General features: G+C 39.5%; 1 protein-coding gene across 2 annotated transcripts; it reads right to left on the minus strand.

Moving 5' to 3' along the window:
* Nucleotides 1–54: 54 nt before the first annotated feature.
* Nucleotides 55–12,911, minus strand: LOC137174839 (solute carrier family 2, facilitated glucose transporter member 4-like). Of its 2 annotated transcripts, XM_067580323.1 has the most exons (12): nucleotides 12,549–12,911; nucleotides 11,841–11,983; nucleotides 10,375–10,470; nucleotides 8,293–8,453; nucleotides 6,136–6,260; nucleotides 5,812–5,927; nucleotides 5,143–5,305; nucleotides 3,475–3,662; nucleotides 3,217–3,321; nucleotides 2,642–2,743; nucleotides 2,344–2,547; nucleotides 55–1,753 (listed from the first exon to the last, which is right to left on the minus strand). In XM_067580323.1, the coding sequence occupies exons 2-12, from the start codon at nucleotides 11,961–11,963 to the stop codon at nucleotides 1,535–1,537; spliced, it is 1,602 nt and encodes a 533-aa protein (XP_067436424.1). In that variant the 5' UTR covers nucleotides 11,964–11,983; nucleotides 12,549–12,911; the 3' UTR covers nucleotides 55–1,534. The 2 variants fall into 2 exon arrangements, with proteins under 2 accessions (XP_067436424.1, XP_067436425.1); XM_067580324.1 differs by lacking the exon at nucleotides 11,841–11,983 and having other exon boundaries at nucleotides 12,549–12,909.
* Nucleotides 12,912–15,407: the final 2,496 nt, after the last annotated feature.

A 15,407-nucleotide genomic window follows, 5' to 3' on the forward strand; every position in this document is an offset into this window, starting at 1 on the left:
ATTTCTTCATGTCTGACGATGACTTGATACCAATAAGATGCTGCATTTTGACTGTTATGTGTTTTTTAACTGGATTACTTGGAATATATAAGTTAACAGTGCAGCATTAGTCAGTAATTAGTGGAGGCCTTTTTTTCAGTATTTACAGTACATCTTTTAGTCACATCATGACCACGGCATCAATCACTCTTTATACAAATTCTCTCTGAACAATCTCCATACAAATTTTCAGAAGGTAGTGATACACACCGTTTAAAGAACAGATGGCAAACAGCACACAACAGATGCCAGGAAAAAAAAAATACACAAACATGATACCTGTGTGATACAAAATTAATCTACAAGAAGATCTCTTTTACAGGCAGCCCTTGTGATTGCACATCTTGCTCTAGTCTAGTAAATTGGGCTTCTGTTTATAAAACCAAACACCTACTGGAGTGCATAAAGAAGACCCTCATACCATTTTAAACTTTATATCGACAACCAACACACACTATGTACACATGACGTAGTAAAATAGATTTTTGTTTCTTTAAAGTAGCATTTCTGCAGGCTGTGCAATGAGTTACTCATGATCAGAAAAATACTTTGTATTGGCACTTGCCTTTCACTTAAGCTGGGAACATATTACACAACTTAACTCAATTTGAAAATGAAAGCTTGAAGGCTGTTTCTTTTTTTTCCCTCAAAGATTGAACAGCTATACCAGAACTTTGCCTCAAATTGACAAAATAAGATTCAAGAGTATGAGGATTACAAAATCTGAGCAGCTTCTGGTACTTGATAGTTTGGTCATTACCAAAAAGTATCCACTTGATACCCAGCGCTAGTTATTGTGTAACGTAAAGAGAGTTAGGATTCAAACTTTAGACCAGTTAGAGCCATTACAATTACATCATTGGTGCATTTTTACAAATCAGGATATGATCATGTAGGTGTTGTGTAGATCTGGATGTGCTGTCTCTTGTTTAACACGTCTTCAAGAGTGTTCCCAGCTTTAGTAAAAAAAATAGGCAAGCATGCTCAACTCCATGGCTGTTTATTCTACAGTTTTTCTTTAAACATTCAAGCTCTGAAAACTTTGGATGTCTTTGTAGATAAAGTGCAGGAATTCCAAAGTCTCACCACCTCCTGTCTGTCAATATTGCAACCGAGTGCATCACCATGGAATAAAATCCTACCACATTGGCAGTTAATGCCTCAACAGTCAAGACACTTATGTGCACCTTATTCCTTAAAACTACAGAAGTCAACTTGTAATCCACAGGTTTCTCTTTAAGGCTTAATTCATAACCGTTAACCTTGTATTGCAGTGGCACCAGCACAGGACAGTCCAAAAATGATCCTCCACTCAAATTGTCACACACCTTTAACACTGCTTTGGCACCGCAATCTATAAGAACATGACAATAGACCTCAATATACATGTCAGAAAATGAAACTTTGGAGTAAAGCCCTTATACACAGTTCACCCCAAGTGGTGCTGTCCCATCTATGTCTGCCAGCCTGTCTTCCCTCCTTCAGGCCGGGACTCTCAGTTAATGCTTTCCTCCCCCAAGTAGTCCAGCTCGGTGCTGGGCTTGTCCAGGTCCAAGTCCATATCCATCATTCCTCCTGGCGAGCGCTGGTGGAAATTTGCTGCAATCTGGTCGAAGGTCTTGCCCCGTGTCTCTGGCACCCTGAAGAATGTGAAGATGAGGAAGAAGAGGAGGAGTGCTGCGAAGATCAGGAAGACATATGGCCCACAAAGATCCTGGGGAAGGATGGGAGGAAGTCACGATTAAAAAAAATCAATGGTAGCATGCTAACGTTTGCTAATTAGCAGTAAACACAAACCAAACAGACCTAATGATAACACTAGACGAGAAGTCAGAGGATCACCAATTCGTAAAATTCATCCTGAGGGGGGCGTGAATGTCTGTGCCAAATTTCATGACAATCCATCCGATAGTTGTTGAGGCATTTTACTCAAAGCCAAAAATGTCAACCTCATGGTGGTGCTACAGGCAGTTTCAGGTGATTACAAAAGTCATTAAGATTCATCCTCTGGGCACCATGAATGTATTTAGCAAATTTAACAGCAATCCAACCAGTAATTGAGACATTTCTGTCTAAAGTAGTGGACAGACCGACGCTACCATCCCTAGAACCATGCTAGCTTTGGCATTTTTCGGAAATTGTTAGAACTACACTTGATTGAAGCTGAGATATTTGTCTACTGCACTAATTTTTTACTTAAGCCATATAAATTGGAGCCAGCATCAAGATAATTAAATCATTGGTGGACTACTTTCATGATTGTATAGGACCTCAATTAGGAAAGGTAAAAAAAAAAATACTCACAGCAACATACTGGAAGCACATGCCAATGATGAAGTTGGCAGTCCAGTTGGAGCAGCCGGCCACAGCCATGGCAGCCGGTCTTGGACCCTGAGAGAACAGCTCAGCGACAAAAAACCAGGGGATGGGGCCCGGACCAATTTCAAAGAAGGCCACAAAACCAAAGATGGCCAGCATGCTGACGTAGCTCATCGCAGGAACATTGTCCTGTTAGGTGGAAGAAGACAAGATTCAGGTGTTCATAGAAACTGGGAATTATCTGTAATAGTACCAAACATTTGCATCTTTTTGGGAGACTGACCAATAAGGCAAGAGCCACGGTCATGATGATGGCACAGATGCACATCCCACCCAGCCCCAGCATGTGGAGCGTCCGCCGACCCATCCTCTCAATCAGGAAGAGCTGTTTATAGGAGCGGAATAGGTTAGCAAAGTGGAGCTATCCTATTTCAGATAAACAAATGACTCAGAGAGATATTATCATACAACTTCACCAAGGGTGTACTGAAATATGATTTTAAAAGTATATTTTCTCCATGATTAGGAAGAAAAAAAGCAGCAATGTCAAAATAATTGAGTTGTAAAACATGTTTCTTGACCCATTAAGTGACATTGAAACATCTTGACCTGTCTTATCAATGTTGGCCTATTTGTGATGCAGGAATGTTGGGTGACCAACCTCGTCTGTTATCTTATTTGCAATTTGATAACAATGTTAAACAGTAATAGAGACACTTTGGTACATAGCAGAACTGTAAACTTTATAAAAGTGATATTTAAAAAGACTGAACACTGCCTGAATAATTAAATAATTTTGCAAGAAAGGAGGAGCACATCAAAAAGCCAAGTAGATAGCGTGTTAGTTTGATTACTGACCGAGACCACAGTGAAGGCACAGTTCACTACGCCAGCCCCTATGGTGGCATAGATTGGACTCTGGACTCCTGCCTTCATGAAGATACTGGTGGAGTAGTAGAAAATCTGTGCAGAGGAGTAAACAAGATTAGCTTATGTCAATATTACTGATATCACTGATTTCTCTTTTTTCACGGATTTCCTTTTTTGGGGCTTCATGTGAGGTGTATTGTTGTCATTAGACACTCATACAATGATGCAGAAATAGCCTCAACTCACTGCATTGACTCCGGACAGCTGCTGGGAGAGCTGTAGCAGGATGGAAATTATGATGGGCTGGCGGTAGAGCGGAGAGCGGAAGAGCTCCAGGATGGACACCTTCCTCTCCATGTCCATCCTCCTCTTCTCCTCCTTCATCTCTGCCAGCATGTCCCCCACCTCCGGCCTGCCTGTCAACCTTCTCAGGCCTGCAAAAAATGTGAAGAGTAAGAATCAAGATATGCTGTAGGTATGTTTGTGTATTTTTAAAGTTTGAGAATCTGTTTGAGTTTTAGACCCATGAAGTGAAGACAAATCATGCTGAAGGCCACAGAGAGAGGCTCTAATTTGTTAAGAGGGGTATCTTAAGATCTTACAAGACACTTGTTCTAGTACAATCAGCTCCATAAATGTTACATAAGGTGACCCAAGAGTGCTTAAGTACAAATAGCAAGATACTGTACTGTAGTGATTACGTAGTGTTGTAAATCTGACTGATTTTTTAAGGGGTTAGTTCACCCCAGAATAGAAATCCACCCTTACTGGCTCAGCCTCATGTCAAATGTCTTCTGAGGTTTGTAGAACCAACAAATACTCAGTTTGATCCAAACTCATCTCAGCCTTTCTTTTTGAACAACAGTCATATTTTACAGCGAGAAAAAGATTCTGAAAGTGTCAAAAGGGTGTCTCCTTGTGTATCTCCTTCTGTATGAGCTGATTGGTGAAACATTCAACTGTCCCTTAGATTCTAGTCACATAGATTAGATTTGATAGATTTAACCTTATTAATAAATAACAAAATAACATCATGTTTCATTAATAGCATCCTTTTATTTCACAGATTCTGTGTCTGCTGTCCAAGATTGAGTAAAAGTAAAACAGTATATATTTTTAAATATACTGTTAATAGTTTTTTATTATCAAAATTTTAAAAAAAAGAAAAAAAGGTCTTTGGGGAAATATCAGAAATGTTCCTTTTTGTCTCAGCTGGCTGGCTGGTGTGTTTGACTGACATTAGCTGGTAGGCTACAAGTGCTACACTATACTGAACGGAGATAAAGTAAACAAAATGCTGTAGCTACAAGTCATGGAGTCATTGGTCATGAAGAGCAATGACCAAACCAGCATCCAACAGGTCAGAAGTGACACTTGCAGGTATGTTTACATGCTGTTTAATGGGCTGTAGCTGAGCAGCTAATTAGCTATCCGGCCTGCTAAATGATGTTAGCGGTACACTTTTCCCCGGTGAATGTTTGTTTGGCGGCTGGTTCCACAAGCTAAGGTGTCCTCATGTTTGTAAGTGATATAAGAAGGAGACTTTAGCAGGAAAGCTAATGTGGGTTGTTGTTCAGATTCTGTGGCTCTTGTGTAGCAGGATACTATCAGGCTCAGTGTGACCGTCTGCTCTGCCTATGATAGAACGCCACGTTATGGCTTTATGCAAGTTTTGATTTGCTGTATCGAAATAAGAACTCCAGCTATGTAGTCAGATTGAATTAATGCAAAACTAGGGGGCACCATCATGAAAACACCAAATTTAAAATGTAAATTTCCCCCTTTGGTCTCTGATTTCTTCTCAATGGAGATCACAGGACAAGTGATCTACAGAGCAGGTATGTATGCATTAGTAGACAAAAAAAATTCAGTTGGACTTTAAAGACCAGTCTGGAGTACTCCGGCTTCACTCACCACTCTTTGCGTGGTGCTCCTGGCAACGGACGATGTAGAGGAATCGGGGGCTCTCGGGGCAGAAAGGCAGAAGAGCCATCTGAAGTACAGTTGGGACAACAGTTAAACCCACCAGGACGGGCCACAAGTCCTCACCGCCCAGTAATGACTCCAAACCGAGGATCTACCCAGGAACAGGAGACAGATACAACAGATGGAATAAGATTTTAAAAGTTCACATAAAACATATCAGAAAAAACTATTACAAAATATTAATATAAAACATGAAACTCTTATCCTTGTTGGTATAATAGAACATGGACATAAAGAAATTGGCTGCAAAGCTTCAAGATGTTCTTGTGAATGGGTTTAATAGATCTAGGTTGGGTTGTTTTCTGCTTGTAGAGGCCTCATCACTGTATTTTTGTATGTAGAGTTTCATGGTTAAAGACAGGATGACAGAGGATGGAAGGATAAGGCGGAGACAAAAACAAGTTCTGACTAATCTTAAGATGTTTCGTCACAAATTAGCTGCAAGTTTGAGGATCCAGAATCATCAATATGATTTTGAGAAATGGCCTTGTTGTGGTTTTTATGGCAAATAAAAGTGCACATATGCTGTTTTCACATGTTTATTTCAGTCCTTGTACAGACAGGAAGAGAAAAAAACATCACGGTGCACTATCATACCTGTGCTATGAGAATACCAGTGACTATAGCCAGTTGGTGCAGCGTGCCCAGTGCCCCTCTCAGACTCGTGGGAGCAATCTCACCCACGTACATCGGTGTCAAGCCTGATGCCAGCCCTGCAGGGAGAAAAAGTTGGGTGAGAGTCAGAAACTGTCTATCAGGCATGAGGGAAATGAGTGACTGCAACACAACAAAAAGTAGCTGCAAATAATTGTTAGCAGTATGTTTAACCTGCATGGAAAAGATGTCCAGATGTAGTCAGATAAACTTTCAATCATACATAAGTCTGCCAACTTTCAAATTCAAAAAAAGTGTAGTTCTTACCGCAGTAGGCACCGATAATGAAACGTCCGAGGATCATCATCTCAAAGGACCTGCAGAGCTTGGCCAGCCCCATCAGACTTCCACCAATGAAGGCAAACAAGTTATTTATGAGCATGGCTTTCCTCCTGGAAAAACACAAACAAGGCATCGTTGGAGTCAATCACTTCTCAGATGTTACATACCTTCACTTTTTTAATGACAGTTATATTTGAAATATTAAATCTGACATTGACAAACACTCTGAGTACATACATTTAAAAAACACTACTCGCTACACAATCACTACAGCATTAAATCATGATCAACATACAAATTACTGCTAGTAGTGTAAATATTAGGTTTTTTACAGACAGATGGAAAGATGTTTGTCTAAAGTTGATATACAGAATGTTAAAAACACACATTGTAGTATTTGAAAGATGAACATTATTAATAGCTTTGACTATAATATTTATCTGTAGTTAGATGTACAGTAAAGTCTATACAAAGGTCCTTTGGATGTGCACACATCATAAATCTGTGACATTTTAGCCTCCAGAGGGCAGTGTCATACAAAAACACTGAAGTTGGCTGCTCAACCTGACTGAAAACAGAAATGTTTCTTTATTTATAAAATGTAAAATGTTGTAGAAGGCACAGATAGAATAGAAAAGTGGATGCAGGAAGAGAAGGTCAGCAAATATTTTATGCTGACTAACTGTTTAGGGAAACCTAATTATGATTCACACAGTGAAGCAATGGACTTTAATATAGTCCACCTTGCAGTTTGGCATCACTCCATTTCATCTGAAGTTATTTTTGGACCCTGATCATTGCCAATCGTGCCAAAAAGGTATGCTTCCCACATATTTTCCTGTTACTATGGTTATCACAGAGGGCCACCTACATTTAAAATTAATTATCAACATCAAGATAATTGTAATAACCTCCAGAATATTTTTTTAACAGCACTGCTTACTGTTCTGCCTGTGTTCACATCTGTTACTTTAAACTCTAGGGTCTCCCACTAAACAGTCAGAGCTACTGTTAACGAGGAACTCTTTGTGCACAGGAGACTTGAGTTGCATCTAAATCGCTTTGACCTCAGAGGTCGCGCAGCTCCTGCTGTCTTTAACGCTGCTTTTTTCGGAAGACCTTGTCCTGAGTGCACTCGAGCTCAACGCCCAATCCGACCCCCCACCGCTCCACAGCCAAGATCCCCTTTTAGTCAGTAAAGCTGTGGGCTGTAGTCCAGTTTGCATCCCAGCTCAGGTTACAGCGGGAAATTGGGTCGACGAGTAACATCCTGGGTAGAGTTTCCCCCTGAATGACTAAGACTGGACGACAGGATCCATTTTATATATGCCAGTTATTGAGGTTATTCAGATGTGACACAGTGCATTTAAGTTTTTGTCCAACAGTAAGTTGTCTGCATTGTCCTCATTGTGTGTTTCTGCACAAGTGAATCAGACTGTGACATGATGCATGTAGAGTTTGTGAGTGCTTGACTCTCATTACTGCCTCCCCAAAGACTTCATGGATGAAGCAGCTAGAAGCTTTAATTTTGCAATATGTTCAAACAAATTAGACAAGTATGTATAAATTCCCTTACATAAGACCAGTGGTTCCCAAAGTCTTTTTCTTGTCATATGTTTTATGAGATATGACCAAATAAACCAAAAAGTAATTATTTGAGTCATTTTTAGAGACCAAAAGACAAAATATTATTTCATAACTCACAAGAAATAAGCCAAGATTAGATTAACTTTCATTTAAAAAACATATATTTTGTGTAGCACATTTTTTGGCTTTCCTATCCTGTGAATTTTCTCACAATACCGGATTTACCTTGTTACCCACTTGGGGGATCCTGACCCTCTGGTTGGGAACCACATAAGACTTTTAAAACCTTGAGCTGTTTGGTTGAAATGTTTTGTTCAACTAGAAGTAAGATAAATAAGTGAATTTCTGATTCATCTCTAAGCAAAAACACATTGTAGGATAGATTTCGGATTGTTAGAAGATCTTTCTTTGCTTCAACATCCAAACCTGAACCTAAAATTCCACATTTAAAATACAGGATTAATCAGCTGACATCTGCTGCATCTCAAAGCTTGTGTTTATGCACCGTGCAGGCTCCAGTAGAAAATACTCAAACTGGGGTGTGTGACATCCTACCTGCCCAGCCACTCAGACAGGAACCCCACGCAGAAAGAGGAGAGCATGCCCCCAATGGAGAAGATGGCCACAGACAGGGACCAGAGGGAGGTGAGGGTCCCTGTGGGGATGGGCTCTCCGTACCGCTGCACCCATGTTTCATTGTAGTCCGCCTCGATGATCTGCACGAGAAACATGTTAAAAGTTATTTTTAAATGTTTTATTGTTACATTTAAATGTTTAACATGTTACATTTAAAGAGTTTTTGAAATAGCTTTTATCTTCAGGGCTTGTGAAACTAATAATTGATATTTAAAATGAACTACCGTATTTTAAATATCCCAGGACACTGTGCAAGTGCACAAAAATAAAAATACCCTTAAAGAACTCAAAAAAAACTCAATTCACTTTTTTTAATCAGAGGAGGATTTACTTGCCGTGCATGCTGTTTTTTTGGCAAAATCTCTGGATTTAACACATCCTATTCACATCTAGTCATGAGTATTGAACTTTACTCTTCACTTTTACTCAATACTTTTTAGGTACCAACTAAAATGTGTTAGTAAAATATGTCAAAGTATTTAAAGCTGTCAAGCACTGAAAGCTGGCATTGAATGTCTGGTCAAATTTGTAGTATTGTTCTCTGAACATGCTCATATTTTCTCAAATTAGGGTATTTGTATCATTTTTATATCGAAATTCAGGTATTGTTTCGGCTCTAATATTGATAATAATATTTAATGTAAAAAAACAACTGAATATGCGTATCATGCATGATGAAGGGATAATCTTTAGGTAACAGTAAAACCAACACTCTGTAGCTTTTAAACAATTCTATTGTAATGACCAACAAAACCATCTCAAAATGTCACACAAACAGCTCGGCGTCTCTTCTGGTTTTAGTGTCACTGTGAAACTACGTCAGCTGAGTCACGTTTGATGTTGAGAGTCAAGGAGATGCCTGAATACCAGCAGCTGAGTCAGAAAACAAGAAACACTTTCCAACACGCTAAGCAACAGAGTTTAGTTTATATTTAGTCGTTTTGCGATGCATTTCTGTACCGACATACGTTTTTCAGTATTGATGAGAGAGTAAGACACATACAGTACATACTGTATACATATAGTCATAAATCATCTTGATACGTGTCTCACATGTAGTACTCAAGCATTCCTCCATACTGGAAGACCAGATGTGTCTGCAATATGAGGAGCAACGTTTTATGGGCTGAGCAAGTCAGGTTTTCAGAATCATGTGTCTCTGTCTATCTATCTATCTATCTATATATATATATCTATATTTATATCTATATATCTATATCTATATCTATATCTGTCTATCTATATATATCTGTATCTAGCTATCTATATCTATATCTATCTATATCTATATCTATCTTTATAGATAGATAGATAGATCTATATAGATCTATCTATATATCTATATATCTATATCTATATGTCCATCTATATCTATATCTATATCTATATCTTTATAGATAGATAGATAGATAGATAGATAGATAGATATTATATATATATATATATATAGATAGATAGATAGATAGATAGATAGATAGATAGATATTATATATATATATATAGATAGATAGATAGATAGATCTATATATATATCCATATCTATCTATATAGATAGATGGATGGATATATGTAGATATAGATATCTATACAGTATATGCAATGTTAAATGGCTTCTTATACATGTGCAGCAGCATGTTTCTGTCCAAATGTGACATAAAACAGACAGAAATATCTATTTCCCACAACAACAGACTTGCCCTCTTGAACAGCAAGTGTTTGTCTACGCATCACACAGATCTCCTATTTCCCACGCCTGGGATTGGTCCCCTCTTCCAAGTTTATGTTCCAAATATTATTTGAAGCAGCACGGCAAGATGTTGTGTCTTTAAACATGCCACCTTGTAAACTTGTAAAAGACTTGTTGACGTCACGTTAAATGTCAGTGTGTTAGGCTCCTGCATCTTACTTCTGCAATTCTTTTAAACGCTTCTTTTTTTAAAAGGAGATTGGCTTCTGTTACTATTGGCTGGTTTTGAACATTATTTTAGTGATCAATCTTACCTTCTGAGGTGCATTGATGACACCGATGTTGTACCCAAACTCCAGAGATCCCAGTACAGCGGTGAAGACTGAGAGAGCAAGGGTTCCTGTCACTGTCTGGAGTAGAAACACACACACACACACACATACACACATTAAAAACAACACTATTTTCAGAACAGTGAGTAATACTGAGAATTGTTTTTGTAAAGATAATAGTGACAAATTATAAGGGAGCTTAGGTGGACAACTGTGAGTTCAACACTCACGGGGACACACACACACACACACACACACACACACATACACATTCATAGCCTTTATCCACTAATATCAACTATATATAACTGTGATCCTGATGAGAGACAATCTCATTGTCAATGACTTCACTGGCTTCTTTACTGCTGACACCCGTCTGAACTTTAACTTCCCTCCAGTTTCCCATCAGGCCCCACAAGCACCTGTCTCCACGGTGACAGACAAGACGACCTTGGGGAGCTGAGATCCTCCCCTCCAGCGAACTGTGTTTAAGCCATTTCATAACTGGCAGATTGGTTACCTAGCATTAAGATGCTAAAGGCATAAAAGCTGAAAACTGATTTTTTACAGTGATTTCATGGTTATTTAGTCATTTTTACGCTTTTTTAGGGCTTCAGTCTACAAGTTTGTGGCTTATAAACTCTTTCAAGACCTGCTGAATGAAAAGATAAAAGACACTGTGGTGATAACAAGGCTTCTTGAAAAGTTGACAGATGTGACAGATGTGGGTTTTTCACCTGACAACAGAAATATAAAGTTTTAAAGTGATGTTTGGCCCCAAATATAGAAAGATGTTTTCACAGTTCATACACACTTGGCTAATGTTTACTATTTGGATAATTTACCCAATATAATGACAAAACATCTAAAAGAAAGTATTTTTGTATGTATTTAGCTTTCCATTCTGTTGTTTTCATTTTTATTCTACTCTAAGTTTGTTTGAGTCTGTGACGCTGTGACTCGACCTTGCTGTGTTGAGTCTCAAAATAAGGGCTGTTTAGTATTCATGCACCAAAACAAAAGGGTGTGTGTTTGTGATTGCGCGCACGTCTGTGCACGTGTCCTTGCAGAAAAGGTAAAACATCAGAAGTAGCCAGTTATGTTCTGTTGCACTCCATGTTAACCCCATTTCAGGAAAACGTGCAGGTTACTCGTCGCTTATAATGAATGAAGCGGTACCTGCTTTTAACAAACTGTAAGATATAATAGAAATGTGGACTTCTATTATTTCTTACAGCTTTCAAAAGCAAGCACAGATTCATTCATGAAGACTTAAGTATCATCTGGTACAGTTTTATAAATACAATTTTCAAGCTTTATTTGAGTCTTTTTTGTGGTATCTTTTTTAAAAAAAAAACAAAAAAACCTTGGCACTAAAAGGGGAAGCTCATACAATGTGTCAGCTTTTTGCTTTGTTTGAGTTTTCATGCTTAAGAGATTTATCTTACATCGAAGCCAAAACTTCTAAGCTTCTCCCACATCCCTGGAACCTGCCCTGATACAGACAGTCCACAGTCAGTCTCCTGTTTATTGGCAAGGAAGCAGCTTCGGGAATTGTTTCTTGATGGCATCACAGATAACAGTCCGGATCCTCTTGTTTCAAACATATGGTGAGAATGAATTGTCCACAATCAGAGGAATAACACTTAAAACAGACACTTACATCCATCTGGCCTAGAAATGGTTTTTGTCTGGAGGTAGCATACAAGACAGCCATTGTTTATGAGTGCACTGAAAAGGAACCAGTCCAACTAGATGGCCTGACAAAACCCACAATACTGAGCTCTGACCTGTAAACTCACATATTTGCCTTGTCAAGGTCAACGCTCAGAAACTAAATAAGGGCCAACAACGTCCCTTTAGATCGAGGCTGATGTTAATGTCTCTCCCTGCTTAAACAGGCAATTATTAAACACATTTTAAACCTTTTTTTTTTTTGCAATTTCTCTAAGAGTTTTGGTGTATAACAGAGATACACTTGTGCGTAAAATCTCTCCAAATAAAAATACACACTGAGCAAAGAAATGCGCACAGAGAAAAATAAAAGCTTTTCTTACACCGCATAATTCATCACACAACTTTTTTGGGAATAAAAAGCAATCACAGCCATATTTATGAGCTGTGAAAAGCTCTGTAGAAAAAAAAAGAAAATTTACCTCCCCCCCGAGTTGGTGAAACCCGGCTGGCATGACTTTGGCAGTTCCAGACACCCAATAGCAGTTGGTGACAGATGCGTCTGGTGCCAAAAGGAGACACGTGAAACTCCCCCAAAAGGACAACAAAACCGGACTTAAACCTTTAGCACTTTAGAAGAAGTAGAATCCAAAAGAGAAGCTCGAAGTGATTAATCTGGTGCGTCCGGTGCTGCAGGGTGTCCTCCCTTCTTTGAAGTTTGTGTTGTGTCCGTCCAGCTGGGATAGAGCGACACCCCCCGCACACCCACGTGCACGCCTCTATCCAGAGGGGAGGGGAGGGGAGGAGAGGAGAGGGTGAGGCTGCAGCTCCAGAGAGGCCCACTTGACTGATCTTGAGGTCCTGCAACAGAGGTCGAGACGCAAGCAGGAAGCTCTCTTGACCTTAACTACCATTGGCTGAAGGCAAAAGGAGAGAGCATGTGTGCGGGAAGAAGACCGTGCAACACAGAACCAAGGGGGTCTTTCAGTCAAGGGGGTCTGGCTTTTTATTTTGGGGGCAAAGAGATGAGGTGTAGGAGTGCTAGAGGTGTGATTAGAGTTGAAGATACTTGTTTAAATCCACAATTTCCCTGGAAATCATGTGCAGAAGGTTTGCTGAGGGCCAAATTTGATCCAGTTTTATGAGCCCTGTTATATTATGTGTGCTGCCCTTGTAAAGAATGATAAACTCAGTTGTGTGGATACAAAAAAGAGACAAATTTGAATAACCTCAAAACAAGAATGTGGTGTATTTCACTCTTTTTCTTCGCTCGTGAGGTGCAAGATTTCCAGCTACAACTTCTCTGATGCTATCAGCTCCGAAACTTAAAATAATAGAGGTTACATAGTTTCACAGGTGCTGGACCTCAGACGAACCCAAGAGTCTGCCAGCACCACCAGCACCACCAGCCATGACTCAACACTTCTCATGGCCAGCGAAGAGGGGCTCGTCTCTGTCACTCTGGTTGCCATTGTCTGTCTTCCCAACATCCATAAATCCCTTTCTATTTCAGAGCGCATGCCAAAGGGGTCACACACACCAAAGCTCACCCCGTTCCACACAAACCCTTCCCCCTGTTGCACACAACAAAGCCTAATCCTCCTCCACCAGGCAACAGGTGGACCCTAAATTTGGACTGTGCCACCTGAGTTAGCAGTTTAGGTGTGGTCAGGGGAAGTTTGGAGGTGGGTGTGATGGTGTGACTGAGGCGGGGATTAGGGGGTGTGCTGTGGGAGGGTTACCGCGAGCGGGAAATGTACAGGTCGGCCAAGAGACTCAGTGGAAAAATATGTGCTCTAGATCTCTCAATAAAATAATTTGATCCCACCCCTCGCAGACACACCCCCACCTCACACCACTCTCTCCTTGGAGCTCACCGCCTTTGCCTTTTGCCTTTCCCTTCCCTCATAGGCACACTGAGAAAGAAGAGGACAACCTGACACCTCTCAACTGCAGCCAGGGGGCCCCAAGCATGTATGTGTGAGTATGTGACTCTGACTAAATGTAGAGAAACTTTACACCATCAGAACAGTGGCGTAGAGCCCCTACAGACATAGTTTGGGGGTTCATGTACGTAGCCAGATGATAGTATTACATTTCCAAAAAGTATCACATGAATTCATACAGAGAGAGCCAAGAACAATGTTAGAACTACACGTACCGACTTAGAAAAAGATATAAATAAGCTTGCACTCACAACTTCGCCCCATGTGAAACTTTTTAAACCCAATCATCTAAAGCTAAACTGGAGACGTCAGCCGGCGCATGTTTTACTGTTATCTGAAACAAAAAGTCACACCACCACACGGCATGTGACTGCCCTCTAATACTCGCCTCATAACGAGAAACAACCAATGTAAATAATGTTCCTCCTTCTCATGACCCTGTATGTGTATGTGTGTGCGTGTGTGTGTGTGTGTATGCATGTGTGTGTGTGTGGTTTGTGGGGTCAGCTGGTTCAAAATCATGCTACAGTAAACTGAGTCGTGTGATGGTTGGCAGGTGTTGCGTTGTATGATCACTGTCAGTGTGTGACAGGCAATGACATTTACATCACGTTTCTTTTTCCAATTGTTTGCTGGGAGAGAAATTCTGACTTCATATGATCAAAAACCTCAGAAACAAACATTAGTAATAAGGGTTATTGTATAGTTAACATGTATGAATATTAAGTTATGTGTTCAGTTTTTTACGTGGTGGGAAAAATGTCAGCAAATCAACTAGCTAGTCCAGAAATAATGCAACGATATGGGACCCAATACAGAAGATAATTAGGAAAAAGTGTAGTTAAATTAGATTTAACTAAATGACCAACCATGATTTCACAAATTTAACATACATTCACTTCATAAAAGTTTCTATAATGACCAAATAAAAATGTGGGCAAAGCAATAAATCTCAACACGTATCTTTATTTCAATAATTATTAAAGAAATAGTAATTTTTTGCTACAAACTTAAAGGAATAGTTTGATATTTAGAGAAATATTTGTATATCCACTTTCTTGCAGAGAATTAGATGAAAATTTTAATACCACATTCATAATTGTAATTTAAAAATGGAGCAACAGCCAGCAGCCAGTTAGCTTAGCTTAGCATACAGACTGGAAACGGGGGGGAAACAGCTAGCTTGGCTCTGCCTAAAGGTTAAAAAAAAAAGACCAAAAAATAATCCGGCACATAACTTCCAGTAAAATGTCAACTTGTCATTTATACACTTCAGCTTTTGTACAGATTAAACAAACTATATAACATGTTAATTAGTGAACTTTATAGGTTCTGGCAGGTGTATTTTGTTGCCTTCAAACAGAGCCAGGCTAGCTGTTTCCCTGTTTCCAGTCT

Source organism: Thunnus thynnus, chromosome 22 (genome assembly GCF_963924715.1).
Source record: "Thunnus thynnus chromosome 22, fThuThy2.1, whole genome shotgun sequence".
Lineage (NCBI taxonomy): Eukaryota > Metazoa > Chordata > Actinopteri > Scombriformes > Scombridae > Thunnus > Thunnus thynnus.